The sequence below is a fragment of the Mobula birostris genome, chromosome 11, assembly GCF_030028105.1.
Source record: "Mobula birostris isolate sMobBir1 chromosome 11, sMobBir1.hap1, whole genome shotgun sequence".
Classification (NCBI taxonomy): Eukaryota; Metazoa; Chordata; class Chondrichthyes; order Myliobatiformes; family Myliobatidae; genus Mobula; species Mobula birostris.
In genome coordinates, this window is record NC_092380.1 from 72,883,399 (window position 1) to 72,910,656 (window position 27,258).

At 40.8% G+C, this 27,258-nt stretch overlaps 1 protein-coding gene across 1 annotated transcript in view; it reads right to left on the bottom strand.

The window, feature by feature from the left end:
- LOC140205533 (ethanolamine kinase 1-like) overlaps nucleotides 1–27,258 on the bottom strand; it is a 524,152-nt gene that overhangs the window by 345,302 nt on the left and 151,592 nt on the right. Inside the window, exon 3 of the mRNA XM_072273152.1 lies at nucleotides 17,405–17,545. Within this exon, the coding sequence (XP_072129253.1) occupies nucleotides 17,405–17,545 (141 nt within the window). The remainder of the gene's footprint in view (nucleotides 1–17,404; nucleotides 17,546–27,258) is intronic.

Genomic DNA, 27,258 nt, shown 5'->3' on the forward strand with positions numbered 1-27,258 from the left:
AGAATTGGTGAGCTGTGTTCAAACAGGATTGGATGCTGTTATTAGCAATTGCTCATTCATAATAGTAATAATAATAATAAAGGGAAAACACAGGATCTTAGATTCAGATTACACTTCTATTGCTGCAACGGTGATGTTAAATGAAAATTTGGCCAAAATCATCTCTGTCGAAAATAATTGCATTGAACCTGGTGGATATATGTGATGCACATAAAATGCTGAGTTCCTCCAGCATTCTGAGTGTGTTGCTTGGATTTCCAGCATCTGCAGGTTTTCTCTTATTTGCATATATGTGATGATTGGCATTTCCTGGGAGGGACGGACTGCCTATTTTTACTGCTCCCTTCCTGCTCACTCTGTACTTCTTAAGTGCAGATTTTCAAGTACAAATCTTGTCCTTGAAGTCTACTCCGACCTGGTCAGTGTGACCATAAATAAAACCACACGAGAACATCCTGCCTACATTAAAGATGTCAATGCAGTAACCCATGCTGAACATGCTGACAAAGCTGTCATGTGGTTTGAATATTAGCAACTGTCTTCTTTGTTTGTGAATATGCAAAAACATTTAAAATATTAAAAAAATCAGACTTATAAACATAAAATGTTTTAAAATGTTCTTTCTCATAAAACTTCTTCTCTATACGGATTGCAAAGACTCCATGGACATCTGTCTATGACCTCAAAACAACATTTCTCATGGTCAATGTCATATTTCTGGAGAGTTTGAATGATTTATTTATTCTCCAACAATCTATAATTTCTCAGCTGCTGCATTACTGGGATGGCCAACCCTGGCAGCCAAATCCTATCTCCTCACTCCTTTCCACTCTGCCACTAATGTGAGTGAATGCCATACAGCTAAAGCCATAGAGTCAGCCAGGAGCCAGGAGACTGATGGAAAATGTTGTCAGGAGCCTCAGCTGTGATTTCAGTGCCTGCATTGATCCAGGAGCACCCAGAGTTACTTTAGAGAAAAGGTAGCATATTTTGTCGAACCCCTCTACTGCATTGGGAAAACTCAACCTTTGCCTGTAGACCATCAAGCAGTGATAGGTAATAATGATGATGAGGTGAAGTGGGATCAGCTGAAAGAGGATAAGTTAAGTTGGTGGTTGGTGTCAATGATGACTCTTATTTGATATACTGCCAGGCTATATGTCAAAGCCCAGAGATTTGCCGGAGGATCTCATTCTTTGGGGTCTACAACGAGACAGGGATGCCATATCAAGAGCACTGGTAACCCATCATTACTTCACAAGGCTTAAGGTATCTGAAAGTCAAAGTATCATGATAGCAATACAGTGCACTGTATATATATGAAGTGTAGTATATGTGACCTACATATCCAAGCCTTACTGCGATGATTCCTCACTGACTATGGAACAGTGTGTATGCAGTAGTGATGGTATAATTTCCATAACTCATTAATGTGTTTCTTCATGAAAGAGATAATGAAAGTGATGACGGTTCTGAGTTGATCAAATCATGAGGGAAACAAAGATAAGAATAGTACTTTTCTACATTAGGAAGGTTCATTTATAGCAAATACCTGAGCTTATAAAGCCTTCCTTGGACATCAGGAAAAATAAGAAAGCTGAACTATCTGGCTGCTGTCTAAACAGTGGACAGCATCAATGCAATTTATTGCTCGAAGAGTTTGGTCAATGATGGCAACCTATAACATCAACTTACCTGCCAGCCATTGTCCCCATCAATGACTTGTGTAGACACAGCTGTCTTCTTAGATTGAGGAACAGAATATGTCACTACCGGTCAATCTCTTCTCCTGGAAGATGAGTTCCAATGCTTCCAATGTCACCCAGCCACCACATTTGATCAGTGCTCAGAAGTCACCTCCTGTCCAATGTTTGCAGCTTTTAAAGATATCAAAAAACTGACTCTTCCAGAGATCTGTAGTAACTCCTTTAAAAGCTGAATTACAAGCTAGCTGCAAACTTACTGAGGCCGCAGGTCACAATTTCCTGAAGGTTGTCCTCCCTGGTCGAGAAGCAGAGATCAATCTTTGCTGAAATGGCCCTGAAAATAGTTATTGCCATGCTGTCTCAAGATCATTCATTTTCCAAAATTTAAACAATCGCAGCAAGGCTGCTTGCTTGGGAGTAACCCTGGTGGGGATAAACTGATAACTGAAAGGGTATGAGAGCTGTTCAATAGACTGAGAATTGAAGTATTTTCTAACCAAATGCTGATGCCATAACTGTGTTTATGCTGATGATGCTACATTCCCTGCACTGTATTAATCACTTGCTGATATCTGTGTGCCTGTATGTTTAGACAGTGGCATCCGAAACTAGTGAACACCAAGCTGAAAGCTCAAAGCTATTTGTTGGTTACCTCATTGACCCCCCCCCCCCCGCCCCCACTACCTGTACTCTATGCAAATACTGAAACAACTCACAAGTCATACACTGGGAGAAATTAATGCAGCCAGAGCACTGAGAGATATCAAACCCTTTGACAACTTGGCTGCACTCAAGGCTTTCAAGATTCTTCAACTGTAGCAATAGTTTTTCCCTTACCTAATGAATAGTGCAACTGTTATCCAACACAAGCAGCAACTGTTAAAATATCATCCCTGAATCTACAGTCACTTTAATGTACTAATACTATGCATGCAACAAGGTGATCCTTCAAGCCAGTTGCTGTTCTGCAGCAGTAAATGTGCCTTAAGATCGTGCCATGTTTCATGATGAAGACAATACGTGCCCTTGTGATAAAGGCTTAAGTCGCTGCTTATCATTTTAACAATAGCATGGGTCATGCTTTGTTGCCTCAGCGCTACAGATTACATCATCTCAAGCAACACACACAAAATGCTCAAGTAACTCAGCAGGTCAGACAGCATCAATGGAGAGGAATAAACAGTCAAAATTTCGGGCCGAGGCTCTTCATCAGGACATCATCTTAAAATGCACTTAACAATGTTGTTAAAAGGCATATTTTTCTCTGGTGCTTTACTAAGTGGGTACAATACGGAGCTGTATAAAGAGAAAGTGAACTACCAATTGCTTACATAATATTCTGGGTAATGTTCTTGGCATCACAATGTGATGTCTTTGTACTTTGGAGTATGGTTGCTTGTGCTTGCTGAAACCATATTGCCAGCAAAGAATCCTTCCCGCTATTTCAGGAAGATGAATTAACAGGATGTGATTTGATTTTATAGGCAGCTCAGCTGCATAATATGGACAAGTAGACACAGACAGATTGGAATAAGGTGAAAGGCAATTCATATTGCCAAGGCTTGAGGACCTGAGTTTATAGGGAAATTTTGAATAGGTTAACACTTTATTCACTGGAGTGCAGGAGAATGAGTGGAGATCTTATAGAGATATATAAAATTATGAGGGGTGTAGATAGAGTGAACGAATGCAGGCGTTTTACCCTCAGGTTGGGTGAGACTAGATCTAGAAATCATAGTGTTAGGATGGAAGATGAAATACATAAGAGGAACCTGAGGGGGAATTTCTTCAATCAGAGAGTGGAGAATAAGTTGCTCGTGGAAGTGGTAGGTGAGAGTTCAATTGTGACAGTTAAGAAAAGTTATGGTAGTTACATGCAAGAGAGATGGATGAAGGGTTATGGTTTGGGTGCAAGAAGATGAGACTTGGTCTCATCATTGATAGTTCATTGATAGTTCTCTGCTGAAGGATGGTAGCTATTTATTCTTGGTTAGCAAATGTCTTCAGCAGAGCTCTGACGGAATTGGACTCAGCTTCCATTAACTTACACTGACTTTAGCCAGCCCCTTGCTGAGCTTCAGTAGCAGCAGAAGTATGTTCCACAGGTACTGCTCCAGAGTTGTATCAGGTCCTGCTGACATATTGATTGGTAACGATAAACTCCTGGCTTTACCGAAGTTCCTGGAAGTGATATGGGTCTCTCCTCCTCTCTCGTCCACAAGCTCCTTCACGTATCTTGCAAGTCCATATATGGATGATACACTAAGTATATCAATGTATATTACTACAACCCTTCTCATGCAGATCCTCCACTGCAGTTCCAACTCTGTCCAAGTCCAAATGGAGAAATGCCTCCCCCTGGGGAGCCTTAGGTTATTGGCAGTGCCCTACACTTGGATGCACTCTGCTGCTGAAATCTCTATGGAGTGCAATGGCAGAGCAAAATATTCCTGAGACTCCCCGGCATTTAAGCTAATGTCCTATGCTCAGGTCCCCAAATATCCTGGCGCAATATCTGTGAGCCCATGATTTGTAATAGGAACGGTCAGACTGCATGTTAGAAAGGAAGAAAAGCTATAAACCTTTTTATCATGAGTGCTTTGTTCAATATTTTAATATTTAGTAGATTTCTTATCTTTATTTTTAAAATGATGACTTATTTTTAATCATCTATAATTTTGTGCCGGGTGTAAGCTGTCATAGCCCTAGTGGGTGGTGGGGAGGGGGGGTAGTGGGGCTAAGTTTGTACTACATACCAAATGCTCCCAATGCGTGCAAGTAACCTCTGGCAACCAAGTCTAGCTCCTGGATTTCATGTGTGGCTTAACTACCACAGTAAGTCCAGTGGAACCGTTTCTACTGACAGGAGGAGAAAAGGCAGGTTACTGGCAGTAAGTCCAACGGAAACGTTTCTACCAACAAGAGAAGGGGAAAAGGCAGTTTACTGGCACCTTAAACCCAGTCACTCTGAGCTGTGGTGGGCAGCTCATGTAGGAGAAGCAAACTCTGATTTGAAACCTCCGCTGCCATGCAGCTATACCCATTCACAAGGAAGGCTTTAGAAATAAACCCTGAGGGAAAATACGGAGCTGGAGACTCTAAGGCTGTCCTATGTTGAGTTCAATGGTGACTGGCCACTCCTGCAATGCCACTGATGCCAAACTCCACTAGTCTCTGCCACTCCTTTGAATCCATCAACTTCATGGAGAGGGGGATCGTGCTGCATGCCCTCCATATCGTACTGCCCTGGCTTGCGTCACCCGTGGTTCACCCTGACCAACAGAGGGCCATCAGGGAGTGTGTACTTCCATGTCTTTGCTCTGCATTTACAGTATTTCAAAGTGAACCCCAGCAACTAGGACAGTCTGTAGTATGTGTTCAAATGTCTTAAAATCTGAAGACCTGGGAGGCCCAGAGGTGACCTGTCCTGAATTTGGAGGCTTGTTTGTGTGAGGGGATGGATGGGAAAAGGGTTTGTTTTGCTGTTGTTGTCTTGTTTTTTTTTGTTGCTTGTGTTCTGCTATACATTGTGGGCATGCTATGCTGTCCTGGGGTCTATGCTAACACAGGCGGGCTGTCCCCAGCACATCCTTAGTGTGTTTGTTAACACAAATGACATATTTCACTGTATATTTGGATGTACATGTGATAAATAAATCTGAGTCTGAATCAGAATCATTTTTAATGGTCTATAAATGCTTTTGAGTGTCAAAGATGTTCAGAAGTGAAAACCCTTTGACAACTTTGGGGTGAGAGCAAAGAAAAGCTTACAGAGGAGATTGTTTGGTTAGCCCCCACCACCCTGTGATGTCTGTTGAAGTCTTGCCAACAAAGAGGGCCCCAAGGGCAAACATAGACATGCTTGGACCAGTAACATCAGCCTTCTGAATTCTACTAATTTAATTTTTGGGAGGCTGGAGAATATAGAGGGCAAATGCAAGTGGAGGGCTGTTGTCAGCAAAACCTGGGCCCAGTAACTCTACTTCTTTCTTCATGGATGCCAGCCAACCTACTGAGAATTTCCAGACTTTCTCTTTTTAGTTAATACACTAGTTACATGGCAAATGCAATTTTCTTGTGTCTACGTGACCGAGGGACCTGCAGTTCCAGTGAATTTCGCAAAGGGGAATTGAGCAGATATTTGAGAGAGAAACAAATGCTGAACTGAGGTGGAAGAGCTGGTGAAAGGGGTTGACCAGAGAGCTCCTGCACAGGGCTGTTGCAGGCTCGATAGGCTGAACAAACTCCTTTCATGCTGCAATGATCTCATGGTTCTAGTTTCTCCACCTTTGTATAACATGGTCAGGTTCTATTGAAAAATCAAGGAGAAAAGAAGGATTTAACCTCCATGATAGTTTCTGAACATACTGTGAAGATTCTTCCCGTATCATTAGAATACAGTTAGTGATATAGAAAACTAATCTACTGTAACCCCTCATATTACGTCTGCAAAACTATTAGATCTCCTGATCTTGGGCTTATCATTGAACAGCAATATTTTCCATTCATTCATCTACTGTTACTAATGTTTCAAAATGGTTTTATCTTTTTATAAAGGGACTCAAGAGATGCTTGTATTTTCCCACTTGAAAATGTAATATTTTAAATGATTGCATGTTCACAATCTGAATGGATAGCCAAGTTATCAAAAAATTTGCAAACAAAATCCAGTTATTCAGTCTGCTGAAGGTGGGGAGGAGGTAAATTGAAATAAAATCCAGCTGACAGTCATTGGTGTATAGCAGTCTTATGATTTTCTGCTCACCCTCTTTTGAAGCATCTGCCATGTGAAGGTGCTTCTAACTGTACCCACTAGAAAGCAACTGTAAAGCTCTGTGAAATTCTCATTAAAGATGCAGTCTCTATTGACACTGGAGAACATAGCATACATCACCTCAGTTCCCAGTGATGTATAACAGAACATGGGGTGGGGGGGGTATAATGATCAGTTGATATGATTACACTTCTGCAATACCTGTGACTAACACTGATATCAGCCAATATAATATGAAAGTGGATAGGTACCATTGATTTGACAGGAGATAATGGTTATTACTCTTATTGTTCTGAATAATGTTTTTATATTTGGACAAGTCAGTTGAACGTAGATTTCATAGAAGTACAAATATCCAGATTTGTAAAACTTTGTTATACTAATTTTGTAGTTACAAATTATAAGAATACTTCGCATATGATGGAGATTTATAGTATGATGTCATGCCAATCATTTAGCTATTCTAGCCATCCAGGTCCAATCCTGATCTCCAGTAATGGTTGAGTGGAATTTTCATATTTCTTCTGTGGACTGTATGGTCTCCTCTGGATGATCCAGTTTCCGTCTTCCCATATCCATAAAGACATGTGAAATGGTCGGTTAATCGGCTGCTGTAGATTTCTCCTCGTATGTAGTTGAGTGTAATTGTGATGGAAAGGTGAGGGGGAGTTGGTGGGAATGGGTGGAGGATAAAATGGTATTAATGCAGTGTAACAGAGTACTTAATGTCTACAAGGGATTGAAGAATCCATTTCCATGCTCTATGAGTCCGTTACTCTAATTTGTGCATCAGGGTTTTATGATAAAATTTGTGTTGGATAAATACTTGTCTTGAACCTGAGCTCATGTTAGAAACTGCAAGTCTTCAGTCAATAGATGGCTCTACACTCCTATCTCTGCCTCCTCTACCCCAGCTGTGCACATATTTTCATTTTCCCTCATACCCAACTCTTGCCTTCCCATTCACACTGAAGTACTTCAGGCACTATTCCCTTTACTTCTTTTACTTGCCTCACTTTCATTACACCCCATTCCTCCTGCTGCCTTGTTGGCTGCTTTCATCTATGCAAGGATTATTTCCAATGCATCTTTTGTTGATTCTTCCTACTCTTTTCTTTCCTACTTCACTTCTAACCAATCTTCCAGTGGCACTTTCTACTTAGATCTTCAAAGACTTCCTGTCTTTCCCCAGGAAGCAAATCCTTTATGTCCCTACACCACTGCCATCCATCCACTTCTTTGGCACTCATGGTGATTATGTTTCGCTGACCATGTGTCCTGCTTTTCCTTCTTTGTTCTGAACATCTTCTCCATCTCTGTTTCTAAGCTCTCACCCTTCCCCTCTATGGACTATCCTGGAAAAATCAATATGCTTACTGTTCTTGGCCTGCTGCTGAGTTGGCAAAGATTATAGCCTCTTTTCTGAGATTTGGACATGCGTTCATTCAGGAATTCTCTGAGACTCATTCAAAATATTCACTTTTTTGTTTCTGCATTTATAATATTATCTGCATCGTAAAAGTGTCAACCAAGAAATCAACTATCTGATTTATTAATACAACACTAGGAATCTCGAAGTCCCGGAAGGGCATATTCTGTACTGTATCTCAATAAATAAATAATCTCCCTACAGCTGTTTAAAAGAAGTTCAAAAAAAAAGTGAAATTCACTCATACCTGTTCCAAATCTTTTTTGGTGGTCTGCTTTATGTAATGCTACTCTGTTTCAGGAACAGTGGGCATTGGTGATTGAATGTGTTACATTAGCGGCACCTTTTCTCAGCTCAAGAGGCCATGGTACAACCAGCACTCTTAAAAATACTGGAGAGTATTAGCAAGAAATAAGTATGTGCTCTAAAGTTCTGAGGTGTTGCCAGACTCCTCGCAGGAAGGCAGAGAAACTTGCATAAGGTTTTGAGGAACATTATGTGCTGAAGGAAGCCTGGTTTGGTGAGATTCTTTTGGTAAAAGTTGCCAGGGAAGTTTGTGGAAGTGACCTCTATGAATACTTACATTTTAGGAGTCTTGCACTGCAGTTAAAAAATGTGAATGGCAAAATGACTTGGCCAAAAATCAAAGGCTCCCTACTTTCCTGGTCAAGTGATTTAATTGTTGCCATGCAGCGGTGAGTACCACGGCATCATGCGAGGGTTTGGAGGCAGGAATGGGGCTTGTTTTACTGTCGTTTTGTTGCAGGTTATGTTCTATTTTGCTGCGTTCTGTGCTGTTCTGCTGAGCATAGTGGACGTGCTATGTTGGCACTGGAATATGTGGTGACATTTGTGGGCTGCACCTGGTACATCCCTGGGTGGGTTGGTTGTTAATGCAAATGACACATTTCAAAGTGTTATGTAATAAATAAATCTGAATATGTGGCATATTTCAGTACAGAAGGTCTGGAAGAACTCTGAGGCATGTTTTCTGAGAGTGGTGGCTGCAAACAGCGCACTGCTTTTAACATCGACGTTAGGGTCAACCTGATCCAAATAAACAAGGACCTCCACCTCCAGCTGTACACAGACTGTTGGTGTTTTGGCTGCAGGGTCAGATTAGAAACGCATTGTACACCAACTCGTGGTTGGTAATCCTGCGGCTGATAAGTGTGAAACAATACCCCATGAGTTTACATGATCAAGAAAGGAGGGCTGCAGCGTGTAGTTATCCACATTCTTTGATACAACAGGGTACAGTAAACCCATAGTAATTATCACAAAAGGTGGCTCTTCCAGCAAGGAATAAAGTTAAATTGCAAGCTGTACCCATTAATACAAAGCTCAAAATACTCACAGTGCCAATTTAAAATGTAAATTACATTTTAAGGAAGTGTTCATTAAGCATGTGATTACTGAAAATTCACTATCTCATAATCTGTAAAGTTAATTGAGAAAGAAGGTAAAATATTCCAGCTAGATATCTACCTGAAATGTGACTGGTATTTTAAAGAGTGATTTGACATATTCACACTGTCATAGCAGAAGCTTGGCTGTTCGGAATTTTAAAAAATGGACATCTAGGTGTTAGAGCTACACACATCAAAGTTGCTGGTGAACGCAGCAGGCCAGGCAGCATCTGTAGGAAGAGGTGCAGTCGACGTTTCAGGCCGAGACCCTTTGTCAGGACTAACTGAAGGTGTTAGAGCTTCTGCTTAGAAGTGTCTAACGTACTCTCGAAGGGTGAGTCTAGCGGTCTTTAGAATAAATTTAGAAAATTACCCCTTTCTGTCACATCCTGAGTTTTTGAGTAGATCAACAGTAAAGAGCATTGGCCAACACTGAACCCCTCAGATAAAGCAGTCCTAATTGCTCAGACCACACCAATCTTATTGATATTAGACCCTAGACATAAGATATAGCAGAAGTTGGCCATTCAGCTCATCAAGTCTGCTCTGCCATTCAGCCATGGGCTGAACCAATTCTTCCAGTCATCCCCACTCCCCTGCTTTCACCCCATACCGTTTGATGCCCTGGCTAATGAAGAATCTATCTATCTCTGCCTTAAGTACACTGAACGACAGCCTCTACAGCCACTCATGGCAACAAATTCCACAGATTTACCACCCTCTGACTAAAGTAATTTCTCCACATCTCAGTGCTAAAAGGACGTCCTTCAGACCTGAAGTTGTGCCGTCTTATCCTAGAATCCCCTACCATGGGAAATAACTTTGCCATATATAATTTGTTCAGACTTTTTAACATTCTGAATGTTTCAATGAGATCCTCCTTTATTCTCCTGAACTTCAGGGAATGCAGCCCAAGAGCTCATATGGTAACCCTTTCATACCTGGTGTGAGAATAGAAACTATACAATTCAACTTACCATCCCATGCCAACAGGACATTAAAATTATGTAGGATTCTTACTATTATTGCTCTTCATCGACTTCCATTTAAAAGGCTTGTTAACTAAATTCGAGGTGGAGATAAATTTAGGTTTGCCAAAAGTGCTCTTCACTTTTGACTAATGGTATAATAACTGGCAGAGATTTTAAGGTAGACCTTTAAGAAAGGTTATGTATCTTCTTTAATGCAATGAGAAAAAGAAAATAATCTTGTTGTCAATGTGACTTTAGGAACAACTGACCATGACATGATAGAATATATTATTGAGCTTCAAAATGTTGGTGTTCAATGTGAAACTAGGGCCTTAATCTAAACAAAGGCATCTATAAGACATGACGGTTGAGTTAGCTGCTGTTGAATGGGACACTATATTTAAAATATGATGACATACAGTTCATGGTTAACATTTTAAGAAATAATGCTAGTCGTAAAAAAGAATTCCTTTGAGGCCTCAGAATCCAAAAGGAAAAATGAATCATCCAAGGCTGACAAGACAAATTAAAGATAATATTAAGTTCAAGAAAGAGACTACTAAAGTTGCCAAAATACCAGTAGGTCTGAAGATAGGGATCATTTTGGAATTCAACAGTGGATTAAGAAGTTGGAAATAGACTAGCAAGAAACAATAATAGAGACAGTAAGAGCATTTATGGGTATGTAGAAAGGAAAAGACTATCTAGATTAAGTATGAGCCCCTTACTGACAGAGGTTGGAGAACTGAGGGTAAGTATAGGCCTGTTTCAGACTGGGGCAATAAAATTTATAATGGGGAACAATAGAATTGACGCCAGACTGTAGTCTCCATCAAGGCCACCGCTCAGACTTGATTGTTTCTTAGGTTTGTGGTAATGATTTTGGAGACAGAGCAGGGAGCTAGAGATTGGGTTTGTCATGGTCCAGTCCGTGAAGTCCGCTTTCCGGTTCACGGTCCGGTCCATCGACCCTTGCTCCAGGTTTTCTTGTCTACCCTGTTTCTGTTCCTGTTGAGCAATAATTGAGGCAGCTGATTCTCGTTGGGGCTGGCTGCATAAATACCTCCAGAGAGCAGGGCGTAGCTTCTGGATTGCCCTTGTCCTTGCTCCTTGTATCCCCTCCTCTGCCTTCTGTTTCCTTGCCTGAAACCTTGCCATGTCTTGCCGGTAACTCTCGCCTCGCCTGAAGTTCTCGCCTCGCCTGAAGTTCTTGTCTCGCCTTGCATTGCCTGAAGCCTTGCCTTATCTTGCTGGTAACTCTTGCCTCGTCTTGCCTGAAGTCTTGACTTGGAGCTACCCTGAACCTAGCTCCCTTCCTGTCCCTTGCTTCCGTTGGGTAAGTCAGGCCAGATTGCCGTTACCCTGCGGTGGGTCCTGTCCCTTGCCTCCGTCAGGTAAGTCAGGCCAGATTGCCATTACACTGTGGTTGGTTCTGTCCCTCGCCTCCATCGGGTGGAGATCCGTACCCTGCCCAGGTGACCCGCACCCTGCCCAGGAGTACTGCGCCTTGCCCAGGAGGAGCTTCAAGACTCCAAGTCTCCAGCCGAGCCTCGCCCCAAACCAAGCTTCAAGACCCCAAACCTCAAGCCTCTGGTCTCTAGCCTCGTCCTACCTGCCAGCCAACTCACATCCTTGCCTAGTTCTGGGGTCCGAACCAGAGGCAAGACCCAGGTTCTGGGTCCTTGTCCAGTCTCTAGCTCGGAGTCCAAGCCCTGGCTCTTAGCTCTCTTGTCCAGTCCTGTTCCGGGTTCCCAGTTTTTGTGTCCATGTCCTAGTCCTCACCCGGTATCCTAGTCCTTCCCTAGTACTTCAGTGTCTGTGTCTTGCACTTGGGTCCGTTCCCAGCCACCCCCTTATGACAGGGTTCGGGTTTAGGGACAAGGATGGGAAAAGTTGGAGGTTGTGCTGGAGTCTAGGCCTCTACTCTGTGACCCATGTTTGAAGGCCACCAGTGTGAACTATTGTGTATGTAATATTTTAGTAATATTTGAGTAATCTTGTAAATATACTGTTTCATTAAGCATTCTTTGTTTATATAATCCATTATAGTTATATGCAAAAATATGTGAATTACATACATCATAATGCTACCACTTGACAGGCATACACCTCACTTAAAGTTAAAACAAACATACGTAAATTATCTCCTAGGCTCCTGTATTTTTATTGTAATTAGCTTTTATGTTTTGGAATTCCAAAACATAACAGTGGTGACGAGGTATTTTTAAAACAAAACTGAAGTGACTGCCTAAATGTTGAAGCACAGCAAGATGTTGAGTTTTTTAAAAAGGTCAGAGATTGGAAGAATTAACAGGTTCATAAACTGCGGGTATCGGTTGATAGAGATCACAAAAAAAATTCAGAAATGGTTGACTACATCGGAAAGATAGATGTGTTTAATTGCTCAATGGGTAACTGCCTCATGTAGTCTGAGCTAATTGAACAGTATTTTGAAGCAAATGAAATAGCCAGTTAGAAATGAGTACCAAATTTTCTAAGTGCATTGGTTTAACAGCATACAGTTTGCTTCGAAGTATACCTGGTCTAACCAAACCAGCTTCAGTGGTTTGATCGAGGCATGACTGTGCAAGCACATGGATGTCAGCAAGCTAGACTGGCAGGAAGAGTTTAAAAAGAAGACAGATTTATAGAGCTCCATGTATCCATTCAGGAGTCTCTTAAAAGACCTATCATTTCCTCCTCAACCACCGCGGCTGGCAGCCCATTCCATGCACTCACCACTCTCTATGTTTTTAAAAAAAAAAAAAAAAAAAAAAAAAAAAAAAACTTACCCCTGACATCTCCTCTGTACCTGCTTCCAAGCACCTTAAAAATATGCCCTCTCGTGCTAGCCATTTCAGCCCTAGGAAAAAACCTCTGACTATCCACACAATCAATGCCTCTCATTATCTTGTGCACCTCCATCAGGTCACCTCTCATCCTCTGTCGCTCCAAGGAGAAAAAGCCGAGTTCATTCAACCTATTCTCATAAGGCATGCTCCCCAATCCAGGTGACATCCTTGTAAATCTCCTCTGCACCCTTTCTATGGTTTCCACGTCCTTCCTGTAGTGAGGCGACCAGAACTGAGCACTGTACTCCAAGTGGGGTCTGACCAGGGTCCTATATAGCTGCAACATTACCTCTCAGCTCCTAAACTCAATCCCACGATTGATAAAGGCCAATGCACCGTATGCCTTCTTAACCATAGAGTCAACCTGCGTAGCAGCTTTGAGTGTCCTATGGACTCAGACCCCAAGATCCCTCTGATCCTCCACACTGCCAAGAGTCTTTCCATTAATGCTATACTCTGCCATCATATTTGACCTACCGAGATGAGCCACCTCACACTTATCTGGGTTAAACTCCATCTGCCCACTTATGAATGTGATATTGAATGTGATTGGCTGAGACACTACAACTTAATTGGAGATCCATTCACTATTTGCATGCCACATCATATGCAATAGAATCAACTGAAAGTGAGTTGAGAAAGGTACTGGGTGATGCCACATCAGTCTCCATGCTGTACACCATAAACCTTTGCCAAACAGAGGGCAAACAGGCACTGGTGCCAACCTCTGTGCTTCTGGTTGCAAAGCATATTGGACTAAGAAAGGACCATGCTCCTCAGAGGAATTGTGAAAGTGACAAAAGCATAACAATTTTTTTAGTCAACCTGTCTGAGAAAGTTTCTGATACGTTTATCAGCAGTTACTTGTGAAATGTAGCTTGGTTTTAAGCTGAAAGGATGTTCAAAGAGCTTCAGGACAGTTGCAAACATTTAGTTTTTTTGAGTATAAAGAACCAGAATTTACTCTGCATGCATTAAATTTCTTGCATGAACTTTAAGAGGGAGATAAAAAGCTACTCGTAAAAGTAGATGCAAAGACCAAAGACCAGATGGAGGAATGGAAGGCCAAAAAGTAGGGAGTCAATGGAGATACAAAAACATAGGCTTTGTCAGATGATGTTGTGGATGAGGAAGCCAAGAGGAGAAATCGTATCATAAAGGGAACAATAGAAGGCTCAATAAGAAAATGTTCCAGTGAACTAAATGAGCCTTCCTAAGATGAAGATGCACAAACTAGAAGAAAAATGAAGGAAAAGAAAGGTGTCCAGAGCTGTCAGAACTGCTTACTACCGTCTTGGAGTCAACTCCTACAGCCACCACTGAGGAGCCCCAGAACATGAGATTGTTTTCACAGCCACAAGGCTCACCTGCCAAGCAGAGTGACCGCCCTGGTCAGGAAAGGAAATTTTCCACACTGGTTAAATCTTAGGTCTGAATGGGACAATTAGAAATTTACTATGATGTGGATGTCTGTATATAGTAGTCGTATTATATAGTATAATGTGTATAAGTTGAGATGCATTCTATATTTAGTTGGAGTTGATAGCTAAGCAAAGAAGAGTATTGTGTATTTAATATTTCTGTAATATTTGAGTAATCTTGTAAATATAGTTTGATTAAGCTTTCTTTGTTGTTTATATAATGCATTATGCTTATATGTAAAATACGTGAATTGCATGCATCATGATGGTACCATGTGATATTCACACAACTTGCTTCAAGCAAAACATACACGAGTTATCTCCTGGGCTCCTGTCTTTTTATTACAGTAAGTTTTTATGCTTTAGAATTACAAAATGTAACATGGACATGTTACTAAGGACTGTATGTCTCCCCAGGTCAGCAGGTCTTAGGCTCAGAGGTCTTTGCTGGCAGTAGGCATGTAGGCCAGTGGCTGCCTAGTTACGCGTCTTGGTGAGTCCAGAGCTTGAGGCCTGGAGTTCAAGATCCTGTCATCAGTGACACCTGGATTGATATTGAAGTTCAAAGCCCAGAGGTTGATTGGAAATCCTGAAGCCAATGTCCTGGGTCTGTGGGTCTGCAGTTCCACTGGGGAAATTGATGGCACAATGTACGAGAATCCACTGGAGTCTGGATGCCCAGAGGCAGCCTGTACTGGCATTAGGGATATGTGTGTGTGTGTGTGCATGTGGAAGGAGAGATACTTGCTTATGCTGTTGTTGTTTTGTTGCTGTTGTTCAGTTGTTGTTTTCGCTTGTAGGTGTTCTGCTCTACATGGTGGTCATGCTCTGTTGGCATATGAGGTGACAATTGCAGGCATCCCCCATCACATCCTTAGGTTGTGTTGGATGTTAATTCAGACTGCATATCTTTCTGTATCTTTCCATGTACATATGATAAATAAATTAGTCTGAATCTGAATCTGGTAGAGAAATTAAACAATTATCTTGCATCTATGTAAATAATATACAAAATCTGCCAGATATACCAGAGAATCAGATGTCTCCTTACAATGAGGAACAGGAAGAAATAAGTAAATATTTCAAAAATAGTACTGCAGAAGTCAATGATCTTAAAGGCTGATAAATTCCAGGAACATAATACTTTGGCATTAGAGAGTTTTGAAGGAGGTGGCTATAGAGATGGCGGATGCTCTGGTTATCATCTTTAAAAGTTCAATAGATTCTGGAATTGTTCCAGTGGAGTGGAGAGCAGCAAATGTGACCCTATCATTTAAGAAAGGAAAGAGAAAATATGCACTGTTGACCTGTTAGCCTGGTGTCAGCAATATAGAAAAGGCTTGAGTTTATGATGAAGGATGTTATGCATATTACCTGAAGAAATCAGGTGGCTTGAATAGAGACACATGAAAGGAAAATTGTTGTGGATTGAAGAAGAGGTTAAGCTAGAATCTATTAGAAGAGACAAGGTGGTGATCAGGACAAGTGGACTGGAATGACAAAATGGGGTGAGAGTTGTCAGGGTAAAGCCACTGGTGAGTGGTTTATCTGTCTGTGAGTTGTGCCCTATGTTAGAGTTGATGAACTGAGACCTACTTGGGCAGATCAGTTTTAAGTATCAGCACAGCCATTTGTGAAGCTTTGCATCAGTGTCCACGCCATTCACATAGATTGAATATCACAGCAGTAGCATCCGGATAAGAGATGAATGGCAGCATATGTATTCAAGTTCCTCCACCCATCCCTGTGAATGGTGCAGGAAACCTGGAAGGAATATAGTGGATGTTGGAGAATTTGCAAGAAGTCTATAAGATTACTTTACATTCAAATATTTTTTATTACTGAAGTTGAATAATGAAGAGCATTTCAGTGATATGGTATGTATTCTAATTTCCTTTCCTCCTTTATCTCAATTATTTCTGTTCTATTTGCATTGTGTTCATTTACTCTTACACTGCTAACTGTTTTTAGAATGTCACATTCTGCCTTTTTTTCTTTTACTAAGTTCCATTTATCTAACCTATAAGTTGCTGTAACTGTTTCATCCTTTTCATTTTTATTATTTCCAGGCTGAAATGGCCTGTCTTATTATCTCAAACTACTTGGTGGTCCCACTGAATGTGACTTTCAGTTTTTCTCCACGTACATAAAAGAGATTATATCTGATATGTTACAGTGAGATGTTACAGGTGGTGAATCACTGTGGACATATATAATGTGATGATCAGAAGCCTGCTGTGAGAAGTCAGCACATGATCAAATACCAAGAAGAAAACTGTATAAATCAATGCAAGCTCCTTTGTCTACAGAAATACAGCAGACACAGTTACTGCACAGTCCTGATTTCAATCAGATAGTGGCAGGAATATTTCAAATGTTAATTAAAATGAGTATTTTAACTGTTGCACCATCATCTGAGATAGGCTTAGGAAATATTCATCCTCGACCTTTTCAGTCTTCCGTCCTCCCAGGAGTAAACATGACCAACAATAGCACTTTATTCAGTAATGGATCTATTAGTCTTATCGATATTTAGCCATATTTGACTGTGTTTTGTTTTAACCCCATAGTTTACTATTTCATTATATTTGGCTTTGGTTTATTAAAAAATATCTTTTATCCTATGTTGGACTATTTGTATGGGAATTGGTTTGAAATTTAACACTTACATAACAAAAGTAACAAAAGCAGTGCTTTTCATATTATACAATTATCTTATTTGCTGCTTAACTGAAACATTAAAAAAGTTAACACAACTAAAACAGTTAGTTTGATATGTATTGTACATTAAGTACATTATTGAAAGGAAAATGATACTAAATAATATCAATTTTGCTCCTACCTAACACCTGCTGCAGGCTCAGAATGACTTGACTTAAGTAATGTCAGGTACATGGAAAGACTCTTCCAGAGGGCAGCTTCAGAAGAATAACCATTTTCAGGTTCGACAGAATGAAAATGAGCCATTTCTTTTGCTACCAGTCTGTAAGGACAAAAAAAAGAACAACAAACATTATTACTATACTATTCATTGCTAACATTTCCATTATTATTTTATTATAATGAAAATTTTTGATCAGCTAAATTTATGAGAAAACAATAAAAAAAAGGATAGCAGTGGTTAAAGGCGGCATCTTTCTACCTTTTCAGGGACAACTAGAGATGGGCAATATACTCACCTGTAGTGCATTGATCCTGAAGAATAAATGAACAAGAAAGGCAGCTAATGCTCTTATACTGTACTAACTTTCTTTCATTGTCTTGAAATCAGATTTTTTGTCAAAATAGTTAAAATAAAATTATAAAGGATTCCATATCTGAAAAATAATGTATATTGAATGAAGAAAGTCAGTCAGAATAACTACTGACAATATAGCTATACATATCTACTGCATTTGAAAATAGAGAAAGATAATTATGAATGAGAGTTCCTGATTTTCTTTCAGATTCCAGTATTCCTCATCAAATGTTTTCACGTGACAAACTGTATTGAGTTTGCTATTGGTATATTATTGTTCAAATGTACTGGGATACATTGAAAAGTCTTTTGTTTTGCGTGCAATTGGTACAAATCATTCCATACAGAAACATATTGAAGTGGCAAAAAGAAAAACAGAATGTAGAACATAATAACACACACAAAATGTCAGAGGAACTCAGTAGGTCAGGAAGCACCTATGCAAATGAATAAATAGTTGAGGTTTCAGTCTGAGATCTTTCTTCAGGTCGGGAAAAGAAGGAAGATGATGTCTGAATTAAATGTTGGGGGAAGGGAAGGAGGATTAGCTAGAAGGTGATGGATGAAGCTAGGTGGTTGGGAAAGGTAATGGGCAGGAGAAGGAGGAATCTGATAGGAAAGCAGAGTGGACCATCAGAGAGGGGCACCAGAGGGAGGTGGTAGGTAGATGAGGAGAAGAGGTAAGAAGCCAGAGTGAGGAATAGAAGAGGAGGAAAGGGGGAGGTAAAAACACTGGAAGGAGAAATCAATGTTCATGAAATCAGGTTGGAGGTTATGTAAACAGAAAGTCAGGTGTTGCTCTTGCACTCTAAGGGTGGCCTTGTCATGGCAGAAGTGGAGGCCATGGTTGAACATGTCAGAATGGGAATGGGGATAGGATTTAAAATAGTTGGCCACTGGGAAATTCTGCTTTTGGCAGATGGAGTGGAGGTATTCCACAAAGCATTCTCCCAATTTACACCGAGGAGGCCGTATTAGGAGCACCTGATACAATAGATGACTTCAACAGATTCACCGGTGAAGTGTTGCGTCACTTGGAAGGACTGCAGAGCATAGTGCAACAGCTATAATACATAAAGTGCAAAGTGAAAAGTTAGGTTGTTTGTGTTTAGATATTCTGTTTGTTCCAAATAGTTGATTCACTCATGAAGAATGACTTCTTGTTGCACTTCTAATAAAGGACTGGTATCTCATGATCCCAGCCGGTAGTAGTACAAGCAGGGACTGGCAGGTGAAAAATCTGGGGACATATCTGCGGCCTTCTATCCATTCATTTAAGTAGAGAAAATCCATAGCCTGTGAGAATCTGACAAACATCATCTTTTACCTTTCAATCCCACTGCTGGAAGTCCAGCAGCATGGAATTAGCCATCAAAACCAATTTGAGAGTTTAGGAGAAAAATTGTTATAACGACAATTGGGTATGTTGGTGGTGATGGTTGAAGAAATAGATGCAGAACTTGTGCTGAGGAATCTTACTGTCATACATTACATTAAACTGGGGGAAGAACGTGTTTTGCATTTTATTCTGATCATCCATGTCAAAATAAGAATACAATAAGAGGTCTTAGATCCTCAGGGCATAGACTTTATATAGTTGTGAGGATGGAGGAAGTATAACGGCCATAAACACTTAAGATAACTGGCACGCTTTTCAAAGTAAACTTTTCAAGACCCCTTTTATAGCTTTTTTTTTTGGAACAAAACACATTAAAAGTGTTCTGTTCTGTCTCATTGCAAGAATCCATGGTTTTACTGAATCTCTCAAAAATGTGCTGGGGCTCATAACCTCAGTCATTAGGTTTCCTTTAATTTCCAGAGCTTTTAGGGTTGGTGGGGTTTAAAGAAAATACATTAATGATGTACATTGATTTACTAGAAAAGGATATTAACCGACCATGCATTTAACCTCCAAGAAAACCAGGAATAATATTGTACTGTGGGAAGAAAAGGCAATTCATGCTTCAAATGTCATTAATACTTAGAGTAAAAAAAGAATGATTAATTAATAAACACAAAAGTTTCTTGGACATTGAATTAGATTAAAAACTACATCCGCTAAACCATATTCACATCAGCTGCAGTAAGCATGCAATGTCATCTCCAATTGATATCTTTAAAAACACCTGAGTATAAGCAGAAGTTTGATCATTTTGAACACTCGAATTGTATTCTTTAGCTCTAATTTGCATGATTGTTGTTAGTCTTAATAGTCAAATGTCGCTGTACTGTTCCTCATATCATCATCACTCTCTATGAAGTATCTGATCTTGTTTGCCTTGAGATCCAAATATGCCCTGTGCCTGATGGTCCTAGTTCTGGGTAGAGAAAAAGAAAACACTGCCACAGACCAGTTGGGGAATGTGCTAGTTTACTAGCTGATACATGCAACATGCAAATCCCACGCCCAGATAGTGGTGACCTTATGAAGCTATGAGGAGCAGAGATCCTCCCATAGTCCTTTTCTCAGGGTTGGGAAATCAAGAACTGGGGGGCATCAGTTTAAAGTGAGAGTGCAGATATTTAGTAGGAACCTGAAAGGCAGCTTTTTCCATCAAGGCTGTATGTGGAATGAGCTGCTGGAGGAAGCGTTTGTACTTCCTTCAACCACTTCCCCTGGCAGCTCATGCCTCATACTGTCTTGATGAAAAAGTTGCCAGTGTTTTTTGCTCTGTCCCAGAACTAGGACCATCAGGCACAGGTTTAGAGCAGGAAGGTTTAGAGGAAATATAGGCCAAACACAGGCAAATAGGACTAGCTCAGGGGGGCATCTTGGTTAGTATGATCCAGGTGGACCAAACAACCTGTTTCTGTCCTACATATAGAACATAGAACAGTACAGCACAGTACAGGCTCTTCGGCCCACAATGTTGTGCCGACACTCAAACCCTGCCTTCCATATAAGCCCCCACCTTAAATTCCTCCATATACCTGTCTAGTAGTCTCTTAAACTTCACTAGTGTATCTGCCTCCACCACTGACTCAGGCAGTGCATTCCACGCACCAACCACTCTCTGAGTAAAAAACCTTCCTCTAATATCCCCCTTGAACTTCCACATCTTACCTTAAAGCCATGTCATCTTGTATTGAGCAGTGGTGCCCTGGGGAAGAGACACTGGCTATCCACTCTATCTATTCCTCTTATTATCTTGTACACATCTATCATGTCTCCTCTCATCCTCCTTCTCTCCAAAGAGTAAAGCCCTAGCTCCCTTAATCTCTGATCATAATGCATACTCTCTAAACCAGGCAGCATCCTGGTAAATCTCCTCTGTACCCTTTCCAATGCTTCCACATCCTTCCTATAGTGAGGTGACCAGAACTGGACACAGTACTCCAAGTGTGGCCTAACCAGAGTTTTATAGAGCTGCATCATTACCTCGCGACTCTTAAACTCTATCCCTTGACTTATGAAAGCTAACACCCCATAAGCTTTCTTAACTACCCTATCCACCTGTGAGGCAACTTTCAGGGATCTGTGGACATATACCCCCAGATCACTCTGCTCCTCCACACTACCAAGTATCCTGCCATTTACTTTGTACTCTGCCTTGGAGTTTGTCCTTCCAAAGTGTGCCACCTCACACTTCTCTGTGTTGAACTCCATCTGCCACTTCTCAGCCCACTTCTGCATCCTATCAATGTCTCTCTGCAATCTTTGACAATCCTCTACACTATCTACAACACCACCAACCTTTGTGTCATCTGCAAACTTGCCAACCCACCCTTCTACCCCCACATCCAGGTAGTTAATAAAAATCACAAAAAGTAGAGGTCCCAGAAAAGATCCTTGTGGGACACCACTAGTCACAATCCTCCAATCTGAATGTACTCCCTCCACCACGACCCTCTGCCTTCTGCAGGCAAGCCAATTCAGAATCCACCTGGCCAAACTTCCCTGGATCCCATGCCTTCTGACTTTCTGAATAAGCCTACCGTTTGGAACCTTGTCAAATGCCTTACTAAAATCCATATAGATCACATCCACTGCACTACCCTCATCTATATGCCTGGTCACCTCCTCAAAGAACTCTATCAGGCTTGTTAGACATGATCTGCCCTTCACAAAGCCATGCTGACTGTCCCTGATCAGACCATGATTCTCTAAATGCCCAGAGATCCTATCTCTAAGAATCTTTTCCAACAGTTTTCCCACCACAAACATAAGGCTCACTGGTCTATAATTACCCGGACTATCCCTACTACCTTTTTTGAACAAGGGGACAACATCCGCCTCCCTCCAATCCTCTGGTACGATTCCCGTGGACAACGAGGACATAAAGATCCTAGCCAGAGGCTTAGCAATCTCTTCCCTCACCTTGTGGAGCAGCCTGGGGAATATTCCGTCAGGCCCCGGAGACTTATCCATCCTAATGTATTTTAACAACTCCAACACCTCCTCTCCCTTAATATCAACATGCTCCAGAACATCAACCTCACTCATATTGTCCTCACCATCATCAAGTTCCCTCTCATTGGTGAATACCAAAGAGAAGTATTCATTGAGGACCTCGCTCACTTCCACAACCTCCAGGCACATCTTTCCCCCCCTTTATCTCTAATCGGTCCTACCTTCACTCCTGTCATCCTTTTTTTCTTCACATAATTGAAGAATGCCTTGGGGTTTTCCTTTACCCTACTCACCAAGGCCTTCTCATGCCCCCTTCTTGCTCTTCTCAGCCCCTTCTTAAGCTCCTTTCTTGCTTCCCTATATTCCTCAATAGACCCATCTGATCCTTGCTTCCTAAACCTCATATATGCTGCCTTCTTCCACCTGACTAGTTTTTCCACCTCACTTGTCACCCATGGTTCCTTTACCCTACCATTCTTTATCTTCCTCACCGGGACAAATTTATCCCTAACATCCTGCAGGAGATCTCTGAACATCAACCACATGTCCATAGCACATTTCCCTGCAAAAACATCATCCCAATTCACATCCGCAAGTTCTAGCCTTATAGCCTCATAATTTGCCCTTCCCCAATTAAAAATTTTCCTGTCCTCTCTGATTCTATCTATTTTCTTGATAATGCTAAAGGCCATATCATATCTCTATGATTCTATTTGAAGTTCTATTGCAGTTCTGTTGCTTGAATTTATCCCAGGTACTTTTAATTACCAGTTGGGAACTAACTTTATCACACTAGTCTGGAAATTCACCACATGGAACATAATAATGTAACCCTGCATTGGCCATAGAAAAAATACACTGGATATTGTAGAAACACACATCAAAGTTGCTGGTGAACGCAGCAGGCCAGGCAGCATCTCTAGGAAGAGGTATAGTCGACGTTTCAGGCCGAGAAGGGTCTCGGCCTGAAACGTCGACTGTACCTCTTCCTAGAGATGCTGCCTGGCCTGCTGCGTTCACCAGCAACTTTGATGTGTGTTGCTTGAATTTCCAGCATCTGCAGGATTCCTGTTGTTTGGATATTGTAGAGCAAGGCAATAGCAGGAGTGCTACTTTTCAGTAAGGGAAGTACTTCTAAAAGAATGTTCCAAGATTCTGTATCAGCTATCCTTTGAGGAAGAGAGTTCCAGAGAGTGACAGCACTCTGAGAGAAAAAAATCTTCATCTTTATCTTAAATGGGTAATCTCTATTTTTTAAAAACAGAGGCAACTTTTAAATGTAACTGTTGCATCGGTTTTCCCCAAAATGGTTCCAAGATGTCACAGGGAACATACGGTAATGTTTTGTGGGCAGCTACTAGATACTTAACCAATTTCCCCCGGGATCAATAAAGTATGACTACAACTATGACGAGATATACTTTTTTGAACTACGATCACTGCTATCTGCAGCCTGTAATTGAACTATCTAAATGAACTAGCAATTCTAAGATCTCCTGTATGATTTGGCGAACTTGATTCATGAGAATGCAAATATGGCCTGGGTGTGGACATGGTGTCAAGGCCTGAGGGTGGAAACGGAACCTCTGCCCAGCTCCATTACTCCTTTCTGATCAAAGCATCAAGCAGAAAACAAACGTCTGCCTGCCTGCCTTTGACTCGTCTCCCTCTCTTCTCACTACTGCCATCGGGTGGGAGGTGCAAGCATCTTGGGTCCCACGTTGCTGGGTTTGGAAGCTGTCGTTGCCCTGCGGACATCCAGCTTCTGACCTGGCTGCACTCAGCTCAGCGCTGCACTAACTCCTTAGCCTTGGACTCACTTTCGGGGAATTGTGGCTCATTTTCTATATATTATTTATTTACTTTTTAAACTATTTGCACAATTTGTCTTCTTTAGCACTTTGGAAGTTTGTTGGTCATTGCGGTGTGTGGCTTTCACAGCTTCTATCGTGCTTCTTTGTTTTGTGGCTGCCTGCAAGATGAATCTCAAGGTTGTATATGGTATGCATATTTTGATAATTAACTTGAATTTTGTTTTCAGAAGAATGTCCACAAGGTGTCTTTTTGCAAGTTATTATTCTGCTACCTTGGTGGGAGCCTGGCAAAATGATTGTTTAAAATGTTTCCTCAGGATTTTGGCCGTTGTGCTTGTGAAGCTATTGTGAGAGAAATCTACGGAAATAATTGGCAAAAATCACTCTGAGATCAGTGTGAGGCTTTGGCTCTGTCAGTCCCAAAGAGGACCAACATCCTTAACACTGTTTGCAGCTGCATACCACAAGCAGAAATCAAATCAATTAACTAACAGGCAAGGTGGGAAATGCAGCAGGCAGCTAAAAGAGCAGACAGCTAAGCTGATAAACAAGAGGGATTGGACTGAGCTGTATAGCTGCAGGGAGTGTAGCAGCATTTGTGTTTTAAAATGTTCTGATATTTAAAACTATTAGAGGTCAAACCACATTTTACACCCAGAGGAGGCACTGCGATGAAAGAGATAAAATGCAGAAAATTGAAAAAGACCCTGCAGCACGACTGTCCCTCAGCTGGTTGTTTTCACTAAGCACATCCAAACCTACTTTTAAAAGTTGCAAATTTGCAACAAAAAAAAAATGAAGACACGTCTATCTGTATCAAGCTGCTGACCGCTTTATAATTCCAGCATCTCTCTTCTGGCTCTTCGTCACCCTTCTAGAGGACTGATTACTGCCACCGAGGGAGAACACTCTATACATTTGCTTTTGTCCAGTGCTATGAATATTGTTCCTGGATGACTGGGTGAATCATCAGATGCAGAAGTCTTGAAGAATAGGTGACTGAGCTGTTAAGCATTCTGTTCCTATTCTGGCAGATCAGTGTGTGCAAAGTGGTACAATGCCTTAAAAAGCAAGCTGGCAAAGGATTCATGGGCTTTATCTATCTCATGATCTCCTCTTCTCTGGCACAGCTCTTCTCATCTTATTTATCTCCATTCCTTTCCCCAGAGCTAGCACAGTAAAAGAAAACAGATGTAGAGTGTAAAGTTGGCAAATCTCTCTCGATGATGATGGCAACAATGATAATTTCATGCCATCCCTCAAAGTTCATTTGCCCATCAGTTCCCAATTTTGTCCTCTTTTTACCGCTCTTATCTGTCACACACAAACCAACTAAGAGGCTTTTGTCTCAGGGATCTAGGAAGGGGAACTACAGACATTATCTTGGGTGGCTCACTGAAAGCACAACAATATAAAAGATCTTGACATTGAGTTGTCTCCCTGCAGAAGTTGCAAAGGTGATATTCCTTGGACATTAAGGCAACACTGCTGAGCTCTGCTATTTCATAGGATAGCTGTATGAAATAGGGGCCCATAAGATGGACTGAAACCCGCAGTGAACCCACCCTAGGGGTCGATAATAAAGGAACAAGTGCCATCTTGGGCCAAGTGTTTTTTTGTACCAGTTCTTGAAGCAATTACATTTCACAACATTCGCTCTTAGTGGTATTCATATGCAGCAGTAAATATCAAACATGGATTCAATTGTACTTTGTTTTGGCATCAGTTGATTCTACAAGTGGTTATTTCAATATAAAACAGAGTGAATTCACTCTATTTCCAACCACACATAAGCATTACTCAATCCCAATATGTGTCCAGTCACCCAAATGTGGCAGCACGGGAAAGACAAACTATGAAACTGAATAAAATAAATCCATCCTATTCTGCACTGAAACCCTCCTGTCCTATCAAATTCTTTCATGTTCAGCCTTTTGACTTTTCTACCCATCACCTTCCAGAATCTGTCACTATATCCACTCTCCCCTCCTCATTCTGCCTTGTCACCCTTCCTACCTCTTGCTCCACCCTTTCCTTCCATCTTTTTATCTTGGCTCCCCTTTGTCTATCAGTTCAGATGAAGGGTCTTAACCTGAAACATAAAACTGTCCACTTCCTTTCATAGATGTTGCCTGAGCTGCTGAGTTTCTCCAGGATATTGAGTGTTGCTCTAGATTCCAGTAGCTGCATGAAAAACATTTAAAGTCACATTGAATTGACTATGGGGGTGTCCAGATAAGTGAATACTTACACATGGTTATAGGGAGTACACTTAAGATGTAGAAGAGATGCATTAAATTTGTTAGTGTTATAAAGAAAGTGAATGCAGCTGTGGTGGATAATTGAAGTTTAAAGCAATAGATTTGTATATTCTTGTAAAATATCTGTATTTGCTGCATAAAATAGCACTGCTGAATTATTTATAGTCACTCATCAAACTCAAGCAAAGACAGACGTTTATTTTGCCTTGAGTTGTTTATTCAACATGCCTCAATCCTTAAGATTGGTTAACTAATGGCACCCAATAGAATGTCACAAAAACCAGCTTGTTCAATAATTGCATTCAGAAAGGAACTGAGGCTAAGAAATCCCAACCAAATTTTTGCAGGGAAATTTGCAAATATAAACAAGGAAAACTTGTTTTATATTTACTAGTTCCCTTTCAGCAATGAAAGTGGTTAGAAGCAACAAGATTGCGTGGACTAAATCCTGTTGGCCAAATTCTCACAGCTCTTCTCTTAAATATTACCATATTTGCTTTTTCCATTGAGTACTTGGGAACTACAGAGACAATTGTAAGTACAGATGAATAATGAGTGACCAGTCCTTCAAAAAGAAAAACTTAAAACTAGGAGCACCAATAGGTAACTGGAAGTAGCTGGTAGATATTAATAATAAATGTATGGATCAGATACCATTCAATGAATCAAGAAAATATTCAAGAAAACTAGATCAGTCTCCTTTATTTATATTTTCTTTTTGCAGTTTGAACAAAATTTTAAATCAATAAGGTCTTTTCTCTGCTACTGTTGGTTTGAGAATCATTGAAATTCCAATCCAGTTTGCAATTGTTTTTCAGACTTTTGCATTTTAACCTATTTTCTTGGATATGTAATGCAGGATTTACAGAAAGTTGGCACATAGATATTTCTTGGCAACAACCCTCATGCAAAACTGTACCAAGAAGTGGCATTCTGCACAGTGGTTTGATTACTTATTGCTAAACATATATATATGAAAGATAGTGCATGATGCACACAAAAATCTGTAATTTTCAACACTATATTTTTGCT